At 48.8% G+C, this 26,632-nt stretch overlaps 1 protein-coding gene across 1 annotated transcript in view; it reads right to left on the bottom strand.

The window, feature by feature from the left end:
- The window catches only part of lamb1b (laminin, beta 1b), a 55,691-nt gene that overhangs the window by 2,963 nt on the left and 26,096 nt on the right, over positions 1–26,632 (bottom strand). Inside the window, exons 24-32 of the mRNA XM_080492428.1 lie at positions 16,427–16,796; positions 16,162–16,346; positions 15,692–15,933; positions 15,412–15,612; positions 15,193–15,337; positions 10,627–10,834; positions 9,787–9,928; positions 8,744–8,920; positions 8,481–8,640 (exon numbers count right to left, since the gene is read on the bottom strand). Coding sequence (XP_080348554.1) covers positions 8,481–8,640; positions 8,744–8,920; positions 9,787–9,928; positions 10,627–10,834; positions 15,193–15,337; positions 15,412–15,612; positions 15,692–15,933; positions 16,162–16,346; positions 16,427–16,796 — 1,830 coding nt within the window. The remainder of the gene's footprint in view (positions 1–8,480; positions 8,641–8,743; positions 8,921–9,786; positions 9,929–10,626; positions 10,835–15,192; positions 15,338–15,411; positions 15,613–15,691; positions 15,934–16,161; positions 16,347–16,426; positions 16,797–26,632) is intronic.

Consider the following 26,632-nt stretch of genomic DNA (forward strand, 5'->3'; position numbering starts at 1 on the left):
GGCTGATATATGCCACTGGTTGCTGGTCCTCCCCCTTCCCCTGGAGAAGCACTGCCCCAAGACCAACCCCAGAGGCATCGGTCTGGACAGTGAAGGGCTGTTCGAAGTCCGGGCTCTGCAGCACTGGATCTTTACAGAGCGCTGCCTTCAGATATTTGAACGCCCACTCTTGTTCCTCCCCCCACTGGATCTGGGAGGTGCCCGACTTCCGAGTCAGGTCAGACAAGGGAGCTGCTCTCCGGGCAAAGTCTGGTATAAACCGACGATACCAGCCCGCCAGGCCCAGGAAAGATCGAACCTCCCTCTGGGTGTGGGGCCTTGGGCAGTCCAGTACTGCCTGCACTTTGTCTTTTTGTGGCCGGATCGTACCCCGGCCTAAAACATGACCAAGGTACTGCACTTCCTCCTTGGCCAGAGCACACTTGAGCGGGTGGATGGTCAGCCCCGCCTGCTGGATGCGGTGCAGTACTTCACCTAGGTGACGCAGGTGGTCCTCCCAGGTGGTGCTGTACACTACGATGTCATCCAGGTATGCAGCGGCGAAGGAGTCAGTGCCAGCCAAAACAATGTCCATTAACCTTTGGAAACTGGCTGGTGCACCCTGAAGGCCAAAGGGCATGACCACGAACTGAAAAAGTCCCTGGGGTGTACGGAAGGCTGTGTACGGCCTGGCCTCCTTGGCCAGGGGTACCTGCCAGTAACCTTTGCACAAGTCCAGTGTGGTAATATAGGACGCTTTTCCCAACCTCTCGATTAAGTCCTCGAGCCGAGGCATGGGATACGCGTCAAAGTGGGATTGGGCATTCACCCGGCGAAAGTCAATACAAAAGCGCATGGTCCCATCTTTCTTCGGCACCAACACCACCGGGTTACTCCATTCACTTGCAGACCTCTCAATCACCCCCAGTGCCAACATCTCCTCCACCTCTGCCTTCAGGTGTAGCAGGAGACGTTCTGGCACCCGGTACATCCGCTGGCGCACAGGGGTTGTGTCCTTGAGAGGGATGGTATGCTCCACCACCGTGGTGTAACCTGGTGTCTCCTTGAAAAGTCCAGGAGAGATGATCGCTGCCAGCTCCTTCTGCTGGCGGGCGGAAAGATGGGACAAGTCCATGGTCGCTGTCTGCTGGTGGATTGGGAAAAACTGCCCCGGACACTCCTCCTCTTCTGCCACAGCCTGCACCCGGAGCTGGAGACCTGGCTTCCTCTCATGCCACTCTTTCAAAAGGTTGACGTGGAAGGTCTGTCGAGGTTTCCTCTTTCCCGGCATGTGCACCTCGTATGTAGCCGGACCCATCTTCCGCACCACCTCAAATGGTCCCTGCCACTTGGCCAGGAGCTTGTTTTCTGAAGTGGGCAGCAGAAGCAGGACTTTCTGGCCTGGCTGGAGGTTGCGTTGCCTGGCAGCCTTGTCGTACCAGGTCTTTTGTTGCAACTGGGCCTGCTTCAAATTTGCCTGCACCAGCTCCGTCATTTCCTCCATCTTGTCCCTCATCTTAAGGACATGGGCCAGAATGCTGCGCATCGTGGGGGTCTTCGGTCCCTCCCAGGCTTCTCTCAGCACATCCAGAGGACCCCTCACCTGTCTTCCATAGAGCAGTTCGAACGGTGAGAAGCCAGTGGAAGCCTGAGGAACCTCTCGGTAAGCAAACAGTAGGTAGGGCAGCCAGCGGTCCCAGTCTTTTCCATTGGCTGCCACAAACTTCCGTAACATGCTTTTCAATGTTTGATTATATCTTTCCACAAGGCCATCAGTCTGAGGGTGGTAAGGAGTGGTTCGGATGCCCTTGATGCCTAACCAGTTGTACACCTGTTTGAGGGTTTTAGACAGGAAAGCAGTACCCTGATCAGTCAGGATTTCCTCTGGGATGCCTACCCTGGAAAACAACTGCAACAGGGCCTGAGCTATGGGGCGAGCTGAAATCCTACGCAGAGGAAAAGTCTCCGGGTAGCGGGTGGCATAGTCACATATAACCAAAATATATCTATACCCATTTTGAGATCTCTCCAGGGGGCCTACCAAGTCCATAGCTATGCGAGAGAAGGGGGTCTCAATAATGGGCAGCGGCTGCAGGGGATAAGGTCTAGCCTGTTTCTTGCTAGTCAGCTGGCACTTAGGGCAACTTTTACAAAATTCCTGCACTTCCCTATAGAGACCTGGCCAAAAAAACCTGGCGGCTATCCTCTCATAGGTCTTTGCATTGCTCAGATGTCCTGACCATGGGATCTCATGGCCTAAAACGAGCACCTTTTCCCTGAGCTGCCTAGGCACCACCAGTTGCTCTGCTCTGCCCTCACCTGGCTGATGGTATAGCAAACCCTCTCTCACACTGAAGCCCTCTCCAGACAAGGTCTTACTCACCCCAGTCGGAACCTCCTCCATATGTGTGACTCTATCATATGCTCCCTTCAGTGTGGCATCTTCCTTCTGCAACTGCTCAATGTCATCTGGAACATCACCCCAAACATCATCTGGCTGCATACTCAGTAGCTCTTCCTCAACCGTACCCACGAGCTTGGCCTGTCTGCGCTGCATGCAGGTCTTCCTAGTTTTTACCCTGCCAGGGGTAGTAATTTCTGCTTCAGCAAACGCCAACTCCTTTAAGCTATTGGGCTCACTGAGATCAATCTTTTCCTTCTCAGGGGTCTGAAACTGGCTCTGAGAACGCGTGACCACCACATTAACTGGCGTACAAGACCGGAGCAATTCTGGTAGCACCACAATATCCTGTCCTATGACCACTGGGTGACTCAGCTTCTCCACGACCCCCACAATCATCTGATACGTCTGACTTTTCACTTTTAAGTAGACCTCTGCTGTGCTGTATTCATGCTCATCCCCGTTAACACAAAGCACCTTCAAATTCCTACCCTGTATGAAGTCCCTTTGATCCACTAAGTTGGGCTGCACCAAAGTCTGGGTACTTCCCGAGTCTAACAAGGCAGAAGCAGGCTTTCCATTAATTAAGACAGGGATCGTTTGCAGTCGGCCAAGAAAACTTATATTTTTGTCTTCTGGTTTAGGAATACAACTATTACCAGAGTGTTCTAACTTCAGCTGAGGGCAGTTTGGTTTAATGTGACCTTCCTCGAGGCAATGATAGCACACTACTTTCCCTGCGATCTTCTGCTTGGAGCTATCCCTCGACTTGACTGGGGTAACTGGGTTCCTCGCAGGCATCTTATTGGGCTCAGCAGACTTGAAACCACTCACATTACCGAACCCCTCAGACCTACCTCTGGTTGTCGGTCTTGACTCCCACCGGAAGTTTCTGTGCTGCCGTGCAGACATGAAAGTCTCTACCAGCTCTGCCGCCCTCGGGCCATCTGCTGGTCCATGTTCTTTGACCCACACTCGGACGTCTGGGGCGAGGACACGAAGAAACTGCTCGGTGATCAGAACCTCGCAGATTTCTTCGACCGACTTCCCAGCTGGCCGGATCCATTTACAGAACATGTCCTTGAGGCGTGTGTACAGCTCCCGGGGGGTTTCCCCAGGCTGGACATCAGGTTCTCGGAACCTCCTGCGGTACACCTCCTCATTGATTTCGTATTTATGAAGGATCGCTTCCTTCACCCGGTTGTAGTCCAGGGCTGCCACCGTGTCCATCGCCACATAGGCGATGGACACGGTGGCAAAATTATTGCAAAAATTAGAAACTTCTTGTCCTTCAAAGATGCAGAAAAAATTATTCATGCCTTTGTGACTTCAAGATTAGATTATTGTAACTCCCTAATGTCAGGATGTCCAAACTCCTCTGTTAGGACCTTACAGCTAGTGCAGAACGCTGCTGCACGTTTACTAACCAGAACTGGAAGAAGAGAGCACATCTCCCCAGTCTTAGCATCCTTACACTGGCTTCCAATTAAATCTAGAATAGAATTCAAGATCCTTCTGATCACATATAAAACTCTTCATCAGAAGGCTCCGTCCTATATCGAGAAACTTCTAGAAGTTTATCACCCTCCACGAGCCCTTCGCTCTGAGGATGCAGGACTGTTGGTAATCCCTAAAGTCCATAAAAGTAAAACAGGAGGCAGGAGTTTCAGCCATATGGCTCCTTTACTCTGGAATCAACTACCAGCCTCGGTCCGAAAGGCCGACACCATTAGTTTATTTAAGAGTAGACTAAAAACATTCCTATTTGATAAAGCTTATCCTTAGGAATAAAATAGGAATAAAATAGGAGCACTAAGTTGAGCTGCTATAGGCCTAGACTGCTGAGGGGATTTTTTCTCTCCCGTTAAAGGGAGGAACTCTACATTTGGAGGTTCTGTTTCTTGTCTTTCTTTCTTTCTCTCTGTGTAACAACATTACTGGAGCCACCAGACACTGCCGCCGTCTTTTTTATCCCTGACAGGAGGAGAGCAGGATCCAGGGGATCAGACCCAAGACTCACAGAGTGGAGTTACAACGGTCCTACTACCCGACCCCACCACAGCACCGGGACCCCACCGCAACGGCACGGCCCTTAAACTCCAGACTGAGATTGGCTCATCATCAGACCAACGCTCATCATAGACTTTTCTTAGTATTTGTACTTATCTGGCCTGTCTGCCACTCTCTCTCTCCCTCTTTTCCTCTCTCTCCCTGTCCTATCCCATGTACTTCTCCCCCCAACCGGTCAAGGCGGATGGCCGTCCTTCCAGAGTCTAGGGTCCGCCCCACGGTTTCTTCCTGAAGAGGGAGTTCTTGAACTTCTCTCCATGCGAGGGAGTTTTTCCTGGCCACTGTTGCTTGTTACACCTGCTTGCTTTGGAAAGGTTTAGTTGGGTCCTGTTGTACTCTATCATTGTAAGAGCGCTTTGAGATGTTTGTTGATGTGATTTAGCGCTTTACAAATAAAATTGAATTGAATTGAATTGAATTGAATAGGCGCTGCGGGCCTTCCCCGTGAGATAGGGCACCAGGAGAACAGCCCACTCGTCCCTGGTCCAGCGGTAGGCCGTTGCCAGCCGCTCGAACGTGGTGAGGTACTGTTCGACATCATCCCCTTCCTCGAGCCTGGGGATGCTACCTCGGTGCCCTGCCATGGATGCGACTGCCGCCGCTGGAGTCTCCGCTGGAGCCGCCGCTGGAGCCGTCACTGTTGCAGGTGCGGTTGGTGAAGACCTCCGCTCTGTCTCTGCACCCTCGCGAAGCTGGTTCAGCTGTGTCTGGATATTCCTCCAGCGCTGGTCCTGCCTGTAGGCCTCCTCCTCCTGAGTTCTCAGCGTCTTCTCCAGGAGTTGCCGTAGGGCCGCCATCTCACTCACCCGAGGTGGGCTCTCGCACTTGGACTGGAGGGCGGCTCCCTCCAGGACTTCTGGGTCCTCAGGTGGCTCCATCTGGTCCCCTCTGGCCAGTCTGGGGTCTGTCATTCCCCACCAGGTCTGACCTTCTTCCTCTCTGGGTGCACGCCCGGCACCTCCCCTTTTTCTTCCTCTCCTCTCCAGCTTCTCAGATGACGATACACATCCCACCACTGCCACCAAATGTGAGGGACCGAGGCGGTCACCCTGACTCGGGATGTGTTCGGCCTGGTGGTGGTAGCGAGGATGAGGAAAGGATGAGGTGGCAGTCGGCGTTTCAAAAATGAAATCAGTTTTATTTTAAATGTTCTTGTTCCAAAAGTTGACACAAACATTTGTTTCCAGCCTCACAGCAGGCTGGCTGCCACAGACTTACTCTCTCAGCTGCCAGGCCCCACACACTGAAGGTGTGCCTCCTTAAATAAGGCCCGCCCCACCCTTAATTCAGCCAATCAGGACAGGCCGGAATAAAACAAATGTCCAAGGGGTGTTTAAACCACCCGAAATTAACATGACTGAAAAATTATAATAATAAAGTAGCTGAGCCATCAGAAAACCATTATAACATTACACCTACCTACAATACACTATTTTAACCCATCACCAATTTCCCACTATACATATTTACACATACATCTACAAACAATGCACTCCTACACCCAGTGGACTGGGCCAGCTGCCGTCTGACGGCTGAAATACAGCTCCTCCAGCAGCGCGCGCTCCGCTGAGGGAAAGTCTGACGGGCATTGCAGGAAGTGCGTGCGGTGAGTTCTAGTCTTTATTTTAAAGGGAGAAGGGAATATCACCTTCTCACAATTACCTTAACCTCTAACAGTGATATTAGGAACCTGGGTGTTATTTCTGATCAGGATCTGTCCTTTATGTCCCATGTTAAACATGTCTCCAGGACAGCCTTCTTCCATCTAAGGAATATTGCAAAAATGAGAAACTTCTTGTCCTTCAAAGATGCAGAACAAATGCTTCCTGCCTTTGTGACTTGAAGATGAGATGATTGTAACTCCCTAATGTCAGGATGTCCAAACTCCTCTGTTAGGATCTTCCAGCTAGAGCAGAACGCTGCTGCAGGTTTACTAACCAGAACTGGAAGAAGAGAGCACATCTCCCCAGTCTTAGCATCCTTACACTGGCTTCACATCAAATCTAGAATAGAATTCAACATCCTTCTGATCACATCTAAAACTCTTCATCACCAGGCTCCGTCCTATATGGAGAAACTTCTAGAAGGGTCTCACCCTCCACGAGCCCTTGGCTCTGAGGATGCAGGACTGTTGGTAATCCCTAAAGTCCTTCAAAGTAAAAGAGGAGGCAGGAGTTTCAGCCATATGGCTCCTTTACTCTGGAATCAACTAGCAGCCTCGGTCCGAAGGGCCCACACCATTAGTTTATTTAAGAGGAGACTAAAAAGCTTCCTCTTTGATAGAGCTTCTCATTAGGAATAAAATAGGAGCACTAAGTTGAGCTGCTCTAGGCCTAGACTGCTGAGGGGATTTCCTCTCTCCCGTTAAAGGGAGGAACTCTACATTTGGAGCTTCTGTTTCTTGTCTTTCTTTCTTTCTCTCTGTGTAACAACATTACTGGAGCCACCAGATCCTGACAGGAGGGGAGCAGGATCCAGGGGATCAGACCCAAGACTCCCAGAGTGGAGTTACCACGGTCCTACTACCCGACCCCCCCACAGCACCGGGACCCCCCCACAGCACCGGGACCCCCCCACAGCACCGGAACCCCACCACAGCACCGGGACACCCCCACAGCACCGGGACCCCCCCACAGCACCGGGACCCCACCACAGCACCGGGACCCCCCCACAGCACCGGGACCCCCCCACATCACCGGAACCCCCCCACAGCACCGGGACCCCCCCACAGCACCGGGACCCCCCCACAACGGCACGGCCCTTAAACTCCAGACTGAGATTGGTTCATCATCAGACCAACGCTCATCATAGACTTTTCTTAGTATTTGTACTTCTCTGGCCTGTCTGCCTCTCTCTCTCTCTCTCTCTCTCTCCCTCTTCTATTCCTCTCTCTCTCTCCCTCTTCTATTCCTCTCTCTCTCTCTCTTCTATTCCTCTCTCTCCCTCTTCTATTCCTCTCTCTCTCTCTCTTCTATTCCTCTCTCTCTCTCCCTCTTCTATTCCTCTCTCTCCCTCTTCTATTCCTCTCTCTCTCTCTCTTCTATTCCTCTCTCTCTCTCTCTCTTCTATTCCTCTCTCTCCCTGTCCTATCCCATGTACTTCTCCCCCCAACCGGTCAAGGTGGATGCCCCCCCCCCCCCCCCCCCTCCAGAGTCTAGGCTCCGCCCCCTTTCTTCCTGAAGAGGGACTTCTTATGAACTGTTCTTCCTGAGAGGGAGTTCTTCCTGGTTTCCTCTGTTGCTTGTTCCATCTGCTGCTTTGGAAGGTTTAGTTGGGTTCTGTTGTTCTCTATCATTGTAAGAGGTTCTGGAAGGTTTAGTTGGGTTCTGTTGTTCTCTATCATTGTAAGAGGTTCTGGAAGGTTTAGTTGGGTTCTGTTGTTCTCTATCATTGTAAGAGGCTCTGGAAGGTTTAGTTGGGTTCTGTTGTTCTCTATCATTGTAAGAGGTTCTGGAAGGTTTAGTTGGGTTCTGTTGTTCTCTATCATTGTAAGAGGTTCTGGAAGGTTTAGTTGGGTTCTGTTGTTCTCTATCATTGTAAGAGGCTTTGAGATGTTTGTTGATGTGATTTAGCGCTTTACAAATAAAATTGAATTGAATTGAATTGAATTGATATGATACCAATAGTATACCAATACAAGTTGTGGTACCAATATGATACCGATACAATGCCACTCTGATACCATTATAGTAATGGTACCAATACAATACCGATATAATCCCAATCTGATACTGATATTATGACGACATGATACCAATTAGAAGCTATTCGGATACAACTCCAGTACTGATACCAACATAATACCGATATGACAGCGTACTTCTACCAAAGCCTCAGCTGGAGGCTGACGGGAAGCTTACGCAGTTAGAGGAAGGATGTGAAACTAGTTTCTTTCAAATTCTAGCTGTGAGGAAAACTACTCTTATTTGTTCTATTTATTTGGATCTGCTGCGAACGACGGTCATGAGCTCCGTCATGGGTGGAGCATTTCGAGCTTCCAGCCAGCAGGAAGTGAGAGCGAAGCACCGACCTCCGAGTCTCTGCAGCTTGCTGCTGCTCTGAGCCAGCAGCTCTCGGGCTTCCTGCTGCAGCTGGTCCGCCCGCCGCCTGGCCTGCAGCACCCCCTCGCCTCGGTCCTCCACCTGCTCCTCCACCGCCTCCAACCGACCCTTCACCACCTCGTCCAACTCCTGCTCACAGAGAGAACGCTCCATCAAGTTTCTGTTGTAAAACACTTCTGAACGTCAACTTAAAGGCCAAAGCCACTGCGACAGGAGTGAAGGAGAGGAAGACCTCCTGCGCCTCCTCGGCGTTGATCTTGGCCCGCTCCGTCATCCACTCGGCCGTCTCCACCAGCTGGTTCACCACCAGGTTGTTCTGTCTCAGCAGGCCCACCTCCCGCTCCAGCTGCACCAGGCGGCCCGTAGTGTTCCCCAGCTTCAGCTCCGACGTGGCCGTCTCTGACTCCACCTGGAGCGCCGGCCGCCGGGGTCACGGGGTCACCAGGAGAGGAGACAAGGAGCAATCCCAGGTTCAAACAGAGTTCATAGACTCACCAAGTCCTTTATTCCTGCTGTCACTGACACCTTTGCACCTGTTCTAGACTAAGTTTGGTTGTTTCTAAGTTTGAACTTGTTATGTTCGCCAAAGACATAATAAAATCCTCAGTGTATATTTTGTATGTCTGTCAGCAAGATTACGTCAAGATTACTGCACAGCTTTTCTCAAACTTTTCTCCACAGATACATTTTAGGCCATGGAAGAGTCCAACACATTTTGGAGGTGACCGGGATCTGGATTCTGGATCAGGATTTCAGTTCATAGGCTTTTAAGGATTACGTCAAAACTACATGACAAAACTGTTTTGGATGAGGTTTTTTTAATGTGTCTGCATTTTCTTATTTTTTTATAGTGAATAAATGTCATGGTGAGCTATTTTCTCTTCTTCCATCTGATAAGAACGAGTGTTTTGGTGCGGAACAGGTACTTCAACATTTCACTGCACATTCTACTAATGTGTTTGTGTAATGTAATTGTTGTTTGTGACAAATAAAGGACTTTGACTTGACAGATATTCACTACTAATAGATGCAACTTTTGGCGGACATCAGAAATCTCTGATTGTTTCAGACTACGTTTTGACTTGTTTCTAGACTTAATTAGATTTCTGTCTCTCGACTCTGCTGAAATATGAAAAATCTTGAAAAAGAAATTAATTTTCCGTCCCAGAGCTGAGACAGAAGAGTAAGTGAATCTTTTCTGTCGGGAGCTTTTCCTCGTGTGTGTTTGTGATGGTGGTGATTGAAGCGAGACGGTCGGCGGTGGCGCTCGCTGACCGACAGCAGCAGGTCCAGGGTTCCTCTGGTGTTGTTCTGAGCCAGTTGAATGGCGTCCACGGCGAGGCTCTGAGCGCGCTCAGCCTCCTCCAGTGCCGCCTTCACCACGTCGGCCATCTTCTTCATGTTGGACGCCTGCTCGCTGGGGGACAGGAAGTGTCCATGGGTGGACAGAAAGGGTATGATTACTCTGTTGAAGGTGCTATGACACCAGTCATGTACAAAGAGCCAGACAATTTAAATACATGCGTCAAATATTGATCGAAATCAATCATTCTCGCAAATTTTAGAGAAAGCAAACAAACAAAGAAAGGCAGAGACAGGTCATGAAATGAGGACGTCTGGTGACATGAAGTGTTCGGTGGGTCGTCTGCATGAGTTCTACTGTTGTTTACAGTCCCGACACAGAACAAAGAAATGTTAGTAATACAGTCCCGATCACAATCTGAGTTTCTGCGATCTGCTGATTGGGCGGCTGTGGCTCGGTTGGTAGAGCAGTCGTTGGAAGGTTGCAGGTTCACATGTCGAAGTTTCCTTGAGCAAGACACTGAACCCCAAACTGCCTTGCATGGCGGCTGCTTCCATTGGTGTGTGAACGTGTGTGAATGGGTGAATGTGACTAATGATGTAAAGCGTGACCATTCACCATCCTGATACTTTCTCCATCGAGTACTCATCTTTCACAGCTCTACTGGAGGGGAAACTTCAGAGCTCCAGATGTTTGTCGTAAACCTAATAGTAGTCACTAAATCTAATGAGCCATTTACATGAACAGTGAATCATCAGATCAGTTTGTGATTCACTGAAAGGAACCTCCTCGTTGTTCCTTTCTATGGTTACCTGGAAGCCTTGGCCTGCTTTAGCAGCTCTTCAGCCTTCTTGATGTCCTCGGCGCTCCGGCTGAGGATGGACTCCACGCTGGTCAGAGCGCCCACCTTCTCCTTGATCTCCTTCGTCAGCTCTTGCAGCTTCTCGGTCGAGGTCGGCATCTCCAGGGCCAGAACCTCGTTGGCCACAGCCTCGATCACAGACACGTCGGCCTTCTCGTCTGGAACACACATTGTGTGAGTTTAGAGTGAATCCACTGAGTTTTACTTTATTAGAGAGGCTACAACGAAGTCAGCTCAGGTTTCATCCATCGTTTTTAGCATTCTCTGTAGGAATTATTACGCTGCTCTGGTGGAAATGACAGTTTTGGTGTATGACACGTCAGACGTGTGAGTGAGGGGACGCAAGTTAACCCTGTGGACGTGTGAGTGAGGACGCAGGTTAACTCTGTGTGGACGTGTGAGTGAGGACGCAGGTTAACTCTGTGTGGATGTGTGAGTGAGGACGCAGATTAACTCTGTGGACGTGTGAGTGAGGACGCAGGTTAACTCTGTGGACGTGTGAGTGAGGACGCAGGTTAACTCTGTGTGGACGTGTGAGTGAGGACGCAGGTTAACCCTGTGGACGTGTGAGTGAGGACGCAGGTTAACTCTGTGTGGATGTGTGAGTGAGGACGCAGGTTAACCCTGTGGACGTGTGAGTGAGGACGCAGGTTAACCCTGTGTGGACGTGTGAGTGAGGACGCAGGTTAACTCTGTGTGGATGTGTGAGTGAGGACGCAAGTTAACTCTGTGTGGATGTGTGAGTGAGGACGCAAGTTAACCCTGTGGACGTGTGAGTGAGGACGCAGGTTAACCCTGTGGACGTGTGAGTGAGGACGCAGGTTAACTCTGTGTGGACGTGTGAGTGAGGACGCAGGTTAACTCTGTGGACGTGTGAGTGAGGACGCAGGTTACCTGTGTGGACGTGTGAGTGAGGATGCAGGTTACCTGTGTGGACGTGTGAGTGAGGACGCAAGTTAACCCTGTGTGGACGTGTGAGTGAGGACGCAGGTTAACCCTGTGTAGACGTGTGAGTGAGGACGCAGGTTAACTCTGTGGACGTGTGAGTGAGGATGCAGGTTACCTGTGTGGACGTGTGAGTGAGGACGCAGGTTAACTCTGTGTGGACGTGTGAGTGAGGACGCAGGTTAACTGTGTGTGGACGTGTGAGTGAGGACGCAGGTTAACCCTGTGGACGTGTGAGTGAGGACGCAGGTTAACTCTGTGGACGTGTGAGTGAGGATGCAGGTTACCTGTGTGGACGTGTGAGTGAGGACGCAGGTTAACTCTGTGTGGACGTGTGAGTGAGGACGCAGGTTAACTGTGTGTGGACGTGTGAGTGAGGACGCAGGTTAACCCTGTGGACGTGTGAGTGAGGACGCAGGTTACCTGTGTGGACGTGTGAGTGAGGATGCAGGTTAACTCTGTGGACGTGTGAGTGAGGACGCAGGTTACCTGTGTGGACGTGTGAGTGAGGGCGCAGGTTAACTCTGTGGACGTGTGAGTGAGGACGCAGGTTAACTCTGTGGACGTGTGAGTGAGGACGCAGGTTACCTGTGTGGACGTGTGAGTGAGGACGCAGGTTACCTGTGTGGACGTGTGAGTGAGGATGCAGGTTAACTCTGTGTGGACGTGTGAGTGAGGACGCAGGTTAACTCTGTGGACGTGTGAGTGAGGATGCAGGTTAACTCTGTGGACGTGTGAGTGAGGATGCAGGTTAACTCTGTGGACGTGTGAGTGAGGACGCAGGTTAACTCTGTGTGAACGTGTGAGTGAGGACGCAGGTTAACTCTGTGTGAACGTGTGAGTGAGGATGCAGGTTAACCATGTGTGGACGTGTGAGTGAGGACGCAGGTTAACTCTGTGGACGTGTGAGTGAGGACGCAGGTTAATTCTGTGGACGTGTGAGTGAGGATGCAGGTTACCTGTGTGGACGTGTGAGTGAGGACGCAGGTTACGTGTGAGTGAGGATGCAGGTTAACTCTGTGTGGACGTGTGAGTGAGGACGCAGGTTACGTGTGAGTGAGGATGCAGGTTAACTCTGTGGACATGTGAGTGAGGATGCAGGTTAACTCTGTGGACGTGTGAGTGAGGACGCAGGTTAACTCTGTGTGGATGTGTGAGTGAGGACGCAGGTTAACTCTGTGAACGTGTGAGTGAGGACGCAGGTTAACTCTGTGTGGATGTGTGAGTGAGGACGCAGGTTAACTCTGTGGACGTGTGAGTGAGGACGCAGGTTACCTGTGTGGACGTGTGAGTGAGGATGCAGGTTAACTCTGTGGACTTGTGAGTGAGGACGCAGGTTAACTCTGTGTGGACGTGTGAGTGAGGACGCAGGTTAACTCTGTGTGGACGTGTGAGTGAGGACGCAGGTTAACCCTGTGTGGACGTGTGAGTGAGGACGCAGGTTAACCCTGTGTGGACGTGTGAGTGAGGACGCAAGTTAACCCTGTGTGGACGTGTGAGTGAGGACGCAGGTTAACCCTGTGGACGTGTGAGTGAGGACGCAGGTTAACTCTGTGTGGACGTGTGAGTGAGGACGCAGGTTAACCCTGTGGACGTGTGAGTGAGGACGCAGGTTACCTGTGTGGACGTGTGAGTGAGGATGCAGGTTAACTCTGTGGACGTGTGAGTGAGGACGCAGGTTACCTGTGTGGACGTGTGAGTGAGGACGCAGGTTAACTCTGTGGACGTGTGAGTGAGGATGCAGGTTAACTCTGTGTGGACGTGTGAGTGAGGACGCAGGTTACGTGTGAGTGAGGATGCAGGTTAACTCTGTGGACGTGTGAGTGAGGATGCAGGTTAACTCTGTGGACATGTGAGTGAGGATGCAGGTTAACTCTGTGGACGTGTGAGTGAGGACGCAGGTTAACTCTGTGTGAACGTGTGAGTGAGGACGCAGGTTAACTCTGTGTGAACGTGTGAGTGAGGATGCAGGTTAACCCTGTGTGGACGTGTGAGTGAGGACGCAGGTTAACTCTGTGGACGTGTGAGTGAGGACGCAGGTTAACTCTGTGGACGTGTGAGTGAGGACGCAGGTTACCTGTGTGGACGTGTGAGTGAGGATGCAGGTTAACTCTGTGTGGACGTGTGAGTGAGGATGCAGGTTAACTCTGTGGACATGTGAGTGAGGACGCAGGTTAACTCTGTGGACGTGTGAGTGAGGACGCAGGTTACCTGTGTGGACGTGTGAGTGAGGATGCAGGTTAACTCTGTGTGGACGTGTGAGTGAGGACGCAGGTTAACCCTGTGGACGTGTGAGTGAGGACGCAGGTTACCTGTGTGGACGTGTGAGTGAGGATGCAGGTTACCTGTGTGGACGTGTGAGTGAGGACGCAGGTTAACTCTGTGGACGTGTGAGTGAGGATGCAGGTTAACTCTGTGTGGACGTGTGAGTGAGGACGCAGGTTACGTGTGAGTGAGGATGCAGGTTAACTCTGTGGACGTGTGAGTGAGGATGCAGGTTAACTCTGTGGACATGTGAGTGAGGATGCAGGTTAACTCTGTGGACGTGTGAGTGAGGACGCAGGTTAACTCTGTGTGAACGTGTGAGTGAGGACGCAGGTTAACTCTGTGTGAACGTGTGAGTGAGGATGCAGGTTAACCCTGTGTGGACGTGTGAGTGAGGACGCAGGTTAACTCTGTGGACGTGTGAGTGAGGACGCAGGTTAACTCTGTGGACGTGTGAGTGAGGACGCAGGTTACCTGTGTGGACGTGTGAGTGAGGATGCAGGTTAACTCTGTGTGGACGTGTGAGTGAGGATGCAGGTTAACTCTGTGGACATGTGAGTGAGGATGCAGGTTAACTCTGTGGACGTGTGAGTGAGGACGCAGGTTAACTCTGTGTGGATGTGTGAGTGAGGACGCAGGTTAACTCTGTGTGGATGTGTGAGTGAGGACGCAAGTTAACCCTGTGGACGTGTGAGTGAGGACGGAGGTTAACTCTGTGTGGACGTGTGAGTGAGGACGCAGGTTAACTCTGTGGACGTGTGAGTGAGGACGCAGGTTACCTGTGTGGACGTGTGAGTGAGGATGCAGGTTAACTCTGTGGACTTGTGAGTGAGGACGCAGGTTAACTCTGTGTGGACGTGTGAGTGAGGACGCAGGTTAACCCTGTGTGGACGTGTGAGTGAGGACGCAAGTTAACCCTGTGTGGACGTGTGAGTGAGGACTCAGGTTAACCCTGTGGACGTGTGAGTGAGGACGCAAGTTAACCCTGTATGGACGTGTGAGTGAGGACGCAAGTTAACCCTGTGTGGACGTGTGAGTGAGGACGCAGGTTAACCCTGTGGACGTGTGAGTGAGGACGCAGGTTAACTCTGTGTGGACGTGTGAGTGAGGACACAGGTTAACTCTGTGGACGTGTGAGTGAGGATGCAGGTTAACTCTGTGTGGACGTGTGAGTGAGGACACAGGTTAACTCTGTGGACGTGTGAGTGAGGATGCAGGTTAACTCTGTGTGGACGTGTGAGTGAGGACGCAGGTTACGTGTGAGTGAGGATGCAGGTTAACCCTGTGTGGACTGCGTTGCTCTCACTGGTGAGCAGGTCTCGGATCTCCTTGATGAGGTTGCGCAGCTGCTCGTTGCTCTGCTCCACTCGCTCCCGGCTGCGGTTGGACTTGATCAGGACCTCCAGAGCGTTGGCCTTGGCCTCGTTGGCACGGTTGTTGGCCTCCCACACCTGTACAGAGCCAGACCAGAGGTTTGCTCACAGCCACTCACACTCTTTGAAAAGCAGCTGAGAGCTGCTCTCACCATCCTGGAGAGCTTGTCCACCTCCTGCATGGCTGCCAGGATGTCCTGCTCCAGGTCGCCGGCGGACTTCAAAGCGCTTTTGGAGGTTGTGATGATTCTTCCACAGTCTTCTCCTCCACAGAGAGGAGCTCCGTCGCTGTCGATGCAACCCAACCCACCGCAGTCTGGACAGGAGTCGCCTTCAGCTGCGCCTCCACACAACTGCACAGGAAGCACATGAAGTTCGTCTCTGTTCAGGAAGGAGACCAGAGTTTTCAGAGCCGTGTTTTATCGTCCTCACCTTCACACTGAGAGGACTCAGGTCCTGCTTGTCCATCTCTTTGGACAGCTTGTCCAGCTTCTGCGTGTGTCTCTGGTTCCTTCGGTCAAACTCCTTCTGAGAGTGGCTCATTTTGTCCTCAGCGGCTTTGCGTAGCGCGGCCGAGTGCTCCAGCGTGCTCCCAGGGTCGCTGGTGGTGGCGTTGGCACGCAGCTCTGCGGCGGTGGACTGTGAGTGCGCCTCGGAGATGGTTCCCATCGCACCTTGAAACAGCCAAAAAAATCCAGACTGAATCATTTACAACACAACAGAAGTATAGAACTACATGCAACATAATCACCCGACTGAGAATATTGAAGTCAATAATGTCTCTGACTTTAATATTGAAAACAAGGAAGTTTAGTTTTACTAAACAGTGGTTTTGTGTTTGCAGCTACAGATGTGAACCGATATGCTGACGATGTGCTTGTTTCCCTGCAGGTCAGTCTCACCGTGGATGTTGGCGTTCTTGATGTCGTGGACCTGCTGAACCATGTCCTGGACTCTATGCTCCAGCCACGCGGCCTCGTCGGTCAGCGAGTCCAGGCTGACCTCGGTCGTGTTAGCGTCACTGTTGATCTGGTTCAGCGTCTGCTCGGTCGTGTTCAGCTTCCCGTTGAGGTACGACATCACACCACTGAGGACAAACACAGGACACAGAGTGACGAGGCGTTGAGTGTCAACCCAAGCAAGTCTTTGTTTTGTTGGATTACGTACGTGATCTGCTGCATCAGCTCCTCAACCTTCTCCAGCTTCACGGCTGCAGGGTCCTTCTCGATTATATCCCGAACAGCCTGGGCGTTTTTCTCCAGGCTGCTGACTAACTCCTTGTATGGCGCCGTCACCCCGCTGGTCTGGAGCTCAGCGACGTGAGCCTGCAGGCGGTGGGTTTGGTTGGTGAGCTCGCCGACCACGACGTCCCACACGGCGAAGCACTCGTGGCAGCGCTCACAGCGGGGGAACTCTCCAAAGTAGCCCCTGGCACACTTGTCACACTTGGGGCCTGAAAATCCGTCCAGACAGGCACACTGACCTGTGGTGCGGTGACACTGCGGGCTGGAGATTCCCTGAAGGTCGCAGTCACAAGCTGGACGAGACGTAGGAGCAGGCGAGAAACAGAACCATCAAACCATCTACACCTGAAACTGACAATGTGCTGAAGGCAAGTGTTTTGCAAAAAATGTTCAAATGAAGCTCAAAAATAGTTTCAAGTGCTGATTTTGTACATTTAGTGTCTTTCTTTCTTTCTTTCTTTCTTTCTTTCTTTCTTCCTGTTTTTTTTTGTGTGTGGGGGGGGGGGGGGGGGGGGATGGTATGGACTAATTGGAACCAGCAGATGGCAGCAGGGCAACTTCACAAATGCCAACTGCTGTTGAACCCAAGTGAGGAAGAAGAAGAAGAAGAAGAAGAAGAAGAAGAAGAAGAAGAAGAAGAAGAAGAAGAAGAAGAAGAAGAAGAAGAAGAAGAAGAAGAAACAGTCCTCAGGGACAACGAGAGCAGTGGGAAACAATGTAGATTGGTAAAACCAGCAGATGATGGTAGTGCAACTTTATGGATGCAAACTGCTGTTGAACCCAAAAGAAGAAGAAAAACTATATATTTAATATATCCAGAAATCCTCCAATATAAATATCTATGTAAGTTAGGTGAGATCTTCATAGAGTACAATAGTTTTAAAGTTTTTTTGAACATGGGATAGGGAGCACCATCTCAGTCTCCTGCAGCTATAACTTTAAAAATCCACTTTTTCCCCAAACCCCAATCTGCTACGAGTGCAGTAACTAAGATTTGAACCTCAGCCAGCCCAAACACATGTCAAAGTAGACAAAGTCGACAATAAAGACAGAAACGGACGCCTCTGTGACTAATAGTGACACAGCGCTAACTAGCATAGCCGCCATGCTTGAGGCCCACTGAGCCTCGTAGCCGACGGTAAAGCCTCATTCGCAGCCTTAGAAGTGAGACTTGACAAAATACAGTCAACGATGACAGAACATGGTCAACGTGTGGACTCTTTGGAATCCCATGTCGAGCTGCAAGACACTGGAAGAGAGGTGTGTAGCACTTCAGACCAGCAACACCAAGCTAACAGCGAAGGCTATTGACCTGGAGGGACGCAGCCGCAGAAATATGAATGAAGAATGAATATCAACAAACCCAGAGGCCTAATTAGCCTTGGTGCTAGGTAACCTTACAGAGGAGGCGGCATTAACATTACACATCGATAAGCTTGTTTCAAACAGGAACCTTTTATGCCTTAGCACCAGTCATATATCTTACTTTACTTGGACAATATACCTGGTTCCTCTGTTTGCCTTCAAATAAGCTAAAAGTGGTGTTGGACTGGAGCAGAGGCCTGGAGCAGAGCAGAGGCCTGGAGCAGAGGCCTGGAGCAGAGCAGAGGCCTGGAGCAGAGCAGAGGCCTGGAGCAGTGGCCTGGAGCAGAGCAGAGGCCTGGAGCAGAGCAGAGGCCTGGAGCAGAGCAGAGGCCTGGAGCAGAGGGCTGGAGCCTCACCGCTTCACTCTTCTGATGGATAGTTTGATAATCAAGCAACAGACAAGTTCATAAGCTGATGGAGAAGGAATTATCACCACAAGTAACCATTTCATTTTCAACCCAAGTGTCTAATGCACTGTATTTCAGTTGTACTCATTGTTTCACTCTGTTGTGACAATTGAATTGCTTCAAGTATTCAATACCTCTCTCATATCTATACATACATTGCACAAGAGTATAGTTAGACACTCTTTTTATAATGGAGAGTGAATTCTTTCTATAATTTACCATTTAATTTTCATTTCTAAGTAGCTCATCCACTGTATTTCAGTCATGAACATGTTCAAGTTTCACACTCATGACTCTGGGGGTTTCAAATAGTATAAAGAAGCTCAAAGCCGAGACAGAGAAGAAGAGGAAAGATGACCCAGAAAGGGAAGTATGAAGAGTTGGATATAGTTCTGATTAATGGGATTGCTGCTTATTTTGAATTTGTATTATGTTTGTGTTTATCTCATTGTGGCATAAAGGAGGAGCCACCAGACACAAGGGTGTGACAGGCGGGAGCACAGAGACTGAAAAGCCTTGTGCAGAATTGGTTTGGGAACGTTTTGGTGCGACTTTAATTAAAAGAACTATGATTATGGGAACTCTTGACTCTGCGCCTCTGTGGGGGAACCCGACGGTGGCATGCTCTACTGCCACACTCCTGTTGCGCTGTCTCTGTGCAGAGGTTCACATCACATCTGGCTGCTTGCTCCTTGGTACTGACCTACCAACCTCCTACTGCATGCTGGATCATGGCTTTAACCAACAGGGGTGCCGCTGGTGGTGGACGGGCTGTGAGGATCATTTCACTAAACACTGGTGGGCTCAACACTATAATCAATCGTACAAAAATGATGACACATATCAAACACCTAAATGCAGACGTCATGTTTCTTCAAGAGACTCACCGATGTAACTCTGATCACAGAAAATTAAACAGACCTGGACAGGTCTGTCACACGATCTGCCACATCGACGAAAATGTCCCAGGCCTTGTCCACATTTATAGCACAATATGGACTTGTTGACCCCTGGCCACCTCTACACCCCTCCACTAAACAATACTCCCTTGTTTCTCATGCACACCGTTCCTTCTCGAGCATAGACCATTTCCTGATAGATAAAAAACTTTCTTCTGCAATTGTCTCCACCCAGTATTTGCCCATCACAGTGTCGGACCACTCCACGGTACTATTAGACTTCCAGTTTAGTACGAAACCAAAGGGACATTGGAGTCTGAACCCTCTTTTACTAGCAGATGCTAGTAAGTCTTAAGTAAGTACGTCTCTGACTCCATTACATCCTTCTGTGAAACTAATATGAATAATGAAACCTCCCCGTCTATATTATGGGACACTCTCAAAGCCTATCTAAGGGGTAGAATTATTTCTTTCACCTCAATTGCTGAGGTCTCGTCAGAAAGAATTAGAGGAATCCATCGGAGACTTGGATAACCTCTCAACTGCCGGCACACCAGACTTGTACAAAGAAAGAATAAGACTCCAGACCGAACTCGATGTCCTCCTTACCTCTGAAGCTGAACAGCTCCTCCTTCGCTCTGGAGGACTCGTATATGAACACGGTGACAAAGCTGGACGCCTATTAGCAAACCAGCTGAAAGCAAGAACAGCATCGGACCAAATGATCCAGATAGTAGAAGAATCAGCCTCCATAACCTTTGACCCAGACAAAATAAATAGTGGATTTAAATCATTCTTCTCCCAGCTGCACACCTCAGAATCTCATACAGACGAAAGTCAATTAAATTATTTGTTTGAAAAACCAGACCTGCCCGAGGTCTCACCCGAAAACCATTTAAACTGGACACTGTCCTCACTCTGTCTGAAATCCAGGAAGCAATATGGTCAATGAACAAATCCCCAGGCCCCGGATACCCGGTGGAATTCTTCACCAGGATTCTCAGACCAGTGAGCTCCACTCCTACTTGACATGTTCAAGCATTCATTTCTTCAGGGCACCCTGCCGCCACACTAATGCAAGCTTCCATCACCTTCATTCACCAGAAGAGTGAAGACCCACTAAACTGTGCATCCTACCGCCCAGTATCACTCCTCCCAGTAGATGTTAAAATACTTGGAAAACTACTAGCTCGTCGATTTGAGTCCGTCGTGTCCCTGACCATCTCAGATGACCAGACAGGATTTATAAGAGGAAGACACTCATACGCCAACATAAGAACACTCCTCAATGTCCTCCTCTCACCGTCTCCCTCAAATGTCCCAGAGAACATTTTGTCTCTCATGCCGAGAAGGTGTTGGACAGGGTGGAGTGGGCATTTCTTTTCTTTTACCCTGCGACAGTTTGGGTTTAATAGCAACCTTATCTCATGGATCAAAGTACTCTACTCCTCTCCCTGTGCTTCAGTGTGCACAAATAATCAGCGCTCACTTTTTCGGGGCACCGGACAGTGGTGCCCGTTATCTCCACTGCTGTTTGCACTGGCCATTGAGCCATTGTCAGCTGCTCTAAAAAGGGAGGCGGGATTGAGGGGATAGAAAGATGGGGCATCGGGTTTCATTATATGCAGATGACCTGCTTCTTTATGTTAAAAATCCTCCTGGCACTATTACACTCTTTCGGCAGTATAGCTGGATATAAACTTAACATTGTTAAAGTGAATATTTCCCAATAAACCAATCAGCCAAAGACATACCACCCTCATCCATCCCTTTTAAACCAGCCAACACAGGATTGAAATATCTTGGCATAACAATAACATAATCTATGCAAACTATGCGTGAGCAGAGTCTGACCTCATTAACAACGGCAGTTAAATCAGATTTACAAAAATGGAATTATCTACATTTATCTTTAGCAGGTAGGATACAAATTATTAAAATGAAAGTTATTTTTCACAACTATAAGTAATATTATCTCATTATTCATCTGGGCTAACAAACGTCCCAGGACAAGCTGGACACTGCTCTGCAGGGACAGATCAGTGGGGGGGGCTGGGGTTACCAAACCTTATTGGTTGCTATTGGGCAGCCACCACGACCAAGATTACAGCATGGGTTACTACTCCTCACCTCAAGTGGTGCCAAAGTGAGCCTCATGCTCCTCATCACGGCTGGCTTCACCTTGCAGTACCTTGCCCCTCACCCCCTCAAATTTTACTTCTAATCCAGTTGTTGTTGGAACTCCTAAAATTTGGGCACAAGTAAGACATCATTTTGGACGGCTCACTGTCCCTCTAGCGTCTCCTATTTACAATAATCCTTTATTTACTCCAGTAAAGACCCACGGTTCACTACCTGAAACAAAAAGGGGCTCAGTACTTTGGGAGACCTGTACATGGATGGTGTGTTTGCAAGTTTGATCAATTAATCTCTACTTTTAACCTTCATAAATCAGACTTCTTCAGGTACTTTCACCTGTGGAACTTTGCAGAAACGCACACTCTGCCCTTCCCACAGACTCCAACACCCAGCGGAATAGACGTGGTTCTTAAGGCTAAAACCTTAACAAAAGGCCACACCTCCTTCTATAAAGTACTCTCTCCTATGAATGACTCTATTGTTAAAAAAACCAAGGTACACTGGGAGTCAGGACTCCAACTAAATTTCTCTGAGGACCTCTGGGAGGGCGCCTTAATGGCCGTTAACTGGTCATCCAGCGGTGTCAGACTGTCTCATACAATGTCAGGTCCTGCACAGAGGACACTAAAGCCAGGAGAGACTCTCGAAGCTCTATCCAGACACAGTTGATCAGAATTGCAATAGGTGCTCACAAACCCCGTGCAATCTTACTCATATGTTTTGGTCATGTCCCAAACTGTCCAAAGTTTGGCAACAATGCTTCAAAACTATTTCAAATGTTTTGGACATAAATATAATTCCAACTCCACATATCGCCGTCTTCAGCAAACCTCCAGACGACCTTCGTACTACAAACATTCAAAGTAATGTCATAGCCTTTACCTCCCTTACTGCCCGTAGAAGAACCCTCTGGTTCTGGAAATCTCCCCAACAACCTTTAATCAAAGTTTGGCTTCATGACATTCTCTCTCTTCTTAAACTGGAAAAGATCCCGTTCTCACTTAGAGGTTCACCTAACAGGTTGGACTCCCACTGTAGACCACTGCTCAGGAGCTCTTTCAGTAAGCACCCAGTGTGGGGGCATATATGAGCTCTACATCCCTCTATGTCAGTCCACCAGCAGCAGATGACCCCCCCCCACAAAGTATTCACAGCCATCGATATCTACTCTGCACTGCCAATGACAGCTATTCAAGCAGGTATACGGATGTGTCCGAGTATATACATGGTTCATATGTTTGGATGTGAAGCTGTACGAGTACATATAGGTATGTGTGTAGACGTGTCTTTATATGAGGGTATGTACTATGCAGATGTATGTACATATTATTTATTTCATTATTTTTCTTTCCCCCTTATATATATATATATATATATATATATATATATATATATATATATATATATATATATATATATATATATTTCTGTACATATATATATATATATATTTCTGTACATATATATATTTCTATTATCTCTATTTTGTCATAATACTTGCACTTTAATCATTCAAGAGGCTCGGGGGGGTTGGGGTGAGGGGAGGGTTCAAGTCTTTGGTCCAAATTGTTCAAAATGTAAAGAAAAAATTGCACACTTTTGGATACAATGATGTCTGTGATTCATATTACATAAATAAAATTATTAAAAAATTTTTTTTAAAGTTTTGATGTCGTCCCACTTTCATTCAAGCCCATTAACTCCAGTAAACAGAGACATGAATGTGACCTTGGAGGTCACGTCAGTCCCTCTGCAGGACGGTACCTCCCTAAAAACCACAGAGGCGTCTCGTATGAGTCAGAACGAAGGAATTCAGGCCCCTCAGTGTCCCACTGTCCGCACTGTGGCATTCATTTGTGGAGCAGGAGCTGCAGATCCTGGTTCTCTCACAGTGAAACGTCACACCTGTCTGTTGTCACGTCTGTATGTACGTTGGGATTATCAGCTTTTAACCAAAACAAGGAAAACCATTGAAATCACCGCTGACATTAAACTGCTGAAAACAGCTTCATCTGCAGGTTTAACTGAATTCTTCATCTGTATGAGGCTTTATTATCAGTGCTCGTCTCCATATGGACGTGGAGATGTCTCCCACACATTTCTCACTGAGGTGGTCTGGAGTTCCCATGAACTGGAGCTGTACTACATCTTCTGTGCAGATAGGAAGCCAAGTCCAGCTGCTTTAACAGCTTAAAGCACCCTGAGGGAATAAGTCAGGATTCCTGGGTCCTCCAGCTGTCGGTCCATGACCAAAATGAGATGCCTGAGATTTCTGGAGAAAACATCTGGATCTAATGAGTGGATGAACACGTGGGAACCCCAACCCCCCTCCCCCAACAAGTAATGTTCTACCAACAGATGGAGTACTTAAGATACAGTATACAAGGGTCTCTAAGTAAATATCACAAAACATGGTCATCTTTTATTGAATTTGTGGAGAAGTTGTCATTTGCTGATGTCTGACTTTACATGACTGCATTTACTGCAGCTTTTTGGTTTATTTTATCCATTTTATTTATTTATTTTTTTGTTTTTAGGGGGGGGGGTGTTCTAAGTTTGACGGTACGTGTTTATATGCATAATTGGATCCGTTTGTGTGGCACTGGTTGGCATGATATGTATGTATATTAAACAGAAAAACTGTAAATGAAGTTTAAAAAAAACAAAAAACACCTTCTTCTATGAAACTTGTCAAATTGCGGACATTTCCAACAATGGACACCAGGGGGCGTCTTTTTCCAGCGTGCCAAATATTTTGTGGGTAGTCCTTCGTAACGGTTATATTCCTTGTGTTCGCAGTGTTCACAGCACAATAACAAAAATGCTTATGAGTGCTGGGAAGAACATGATATATATATATATATATTTACACTACCGTTCAAAGGTTTGGGGTCACCCAGACAATTTTGTGTTTTCCATGAAAAGTCACACTTTTATTTACCACACCAGTTGTAAAATAAATAGAAACTATAGTCCAGACGTTGACAAGGTTAGAAATAATCATATTTATTTGAAATAATAATTTTTTCCTTCAAACTTTGCTTTGGTCAAAGAATCCTCCATCTGCAGTAATCCCAGCATTGCAGTACTTTGGCATTCCAGCTGTCAATTTGTTGAGGTAATCTGGAGGAATGTCACCCGACACTTCTAGAAGCTCCTCCCACAAGTTGGACTGGCTGGACGGACACTTCCTGCGTCCCATACGGTCAAGCTGCTCCCACAGCAGCTCAATGGGGTTTAGATGTGGTGACGGTGCTGGCCACTCCATTCCAGATAGAATACCAGCTGCCTGCTTCTCCTCTAAATACTCCTCCACCCTCTGGAGGTGCTCTGGCTCATTGTCCTGCTGGAGGATGAAACTGGCTCCAACCAAGCGCTGTCCTCAGGGGACGGCATGGCGCTGGAACATGGAGGGATAGCCTTCCTTATTCAAAATCCTTTTCCCCTGAACAAACCTCCCACCTTACCAGCACCACAGCAACCCCACACCATCACCTTACCCCACCTTACCAGCACCACAGCAACCCCACACCATCACCTTACACCACCTTACCAGCACCACAGCAACCCCACACCATCACCTTACCCCACCTTACCAGCACCACAGCAACCCCACACCATCACCTTACCCCACCTTATCAGCATCACAGCAACCCCACACCATCACCTTACCCCACCTTACCAGCACCACAGCAACCCCACACCATCACCTTACACCACCTTACCAGCACCACAGCAACCCCACACCATCACCTTACCCCACCTTACCAGCACCACAGCAACCCCACACCATCACCTTACCCCACCTTACCAGCACCACAGCAACCCCACACCATCACCTTACCCCACCTTACCAGCACCACAGCAACCCTACACCATCACCTTACCCCACCTTACCAGCACCACAGCAACCCCAAACCATCACCTTACCCCACCTTACCAGCACCACAGCAACCCCACACCATCACCTTACACCACCTTACCAGCACCACAGCAACCCCACACCATCACCTTACCCCACCTTACCAGCACCACAGCAACCCCACACCATCACCTTACCCCACCTTGCTTGACAGGTGGAGTCAGACACTCTTCCAGCATCTTTTCAGTTGTTCTGCGTCTCACTAATGTTCTTCTGTGTGATCCAAACACCTCAAACTCCCATTCGTCCGTCCATAACACTTCTGTCCAGTCCTCCTCTGTCCAATGTCTCTGTTCTTTGTCCAGATTAATCTTTTCTTTTATTATCCAGTCTCAGATTTGGCTCTTTCTTTGCCACTCTGCCCTGAAGGCCGGCATCCCGGAGTGGCCTCTTCACTGGAGAGGTAGACTCTGGCGTTTAGCCGGTTCTATTTAATGAAGCTGCTAGTTGAGGACCTGTGAGGCGTCTATTTCTCAAACTAGAGACTCTAATGTACTTCTCTTCCTGCTCCCACTTCTCTTCCTGCTCTGGTTAGAGCCTGTTACTGCTGTTCTCTGGAGGGACTAGGACACACCGTTGGAGGAAATCTTCACTTTCTTGGTGATGGAATAGCCTTCAGTTCTAAGAACCAGAACAGACTGTCGAGTTTCACATGAAAGTTCTTTTTCTGGCCATTTGGAGCCTGAATCCACCCACACATGTGATGCTCCAGATCCTCCAGCTGCTCAGAGGAAGCTCAGTTCTATAGCTTCTCTCAGCAGCTAAACTGTTTTCAGCTGTGCTGACATGATTGCTCAAGGGTTTTCTAATCGTCCATCAGCCTTCTGACACAACGAGCAACACATTGGAGCATTAGAACACTGGAGGGACAGGCCTCTATACACCTCTGTAGATATTGAACCAACAACCAGACATTTGCTGCTAGAATAGTTATTTACTACAGTAACAATGTATAGAGTGTATTTCTGATTAGTTTAAAGTTTCTTCATTGAAAAAAAAACTGCTTTTCTTTCAAAAATAATGACATTTCTAAGTGACCCCAAACTTTTGAACGGTAGTGTACATATATATATACACACTATAGATTATATATATATATAATCTTTGTACCTTTCTTATCTTCTACTAAAAGTGCAGTCATACTTTTGTTTCAGAAGGCTTTCCAAAACCGCCCACTTTACCCGGTGGGAAGTTCCCACTCTGACCAAGTGAACATGCATTTTTCCCACTACAACATGAGACTTTTCCCATTTCCCAGTTAAGTATGTAAGTGTGGAGTTAGTCCCCGTTGCCATAACAACGGTGCTCATAACCTCGGAAGGCTCAACTTTTTAAAAACCTTTTAAGTTGGAGGTTCCCAGCAGAGTTTCATGGCGACGTGGGGGCAGCAGAGCTCA

The sequence above is a fragment of the Lipophrys pholis genome, assembly GCF_963383615.2.
Source record: "Lipophrys pholis genome assembly, chromosome: 22".
NCBI classification, from domain to species: domain Eukaryota; kingdom Metazoa; phylum Chordata; class Actinopteri; order Blenniiformes; family Blenniidae; genus Lipophrys; species Lipophrys pholis.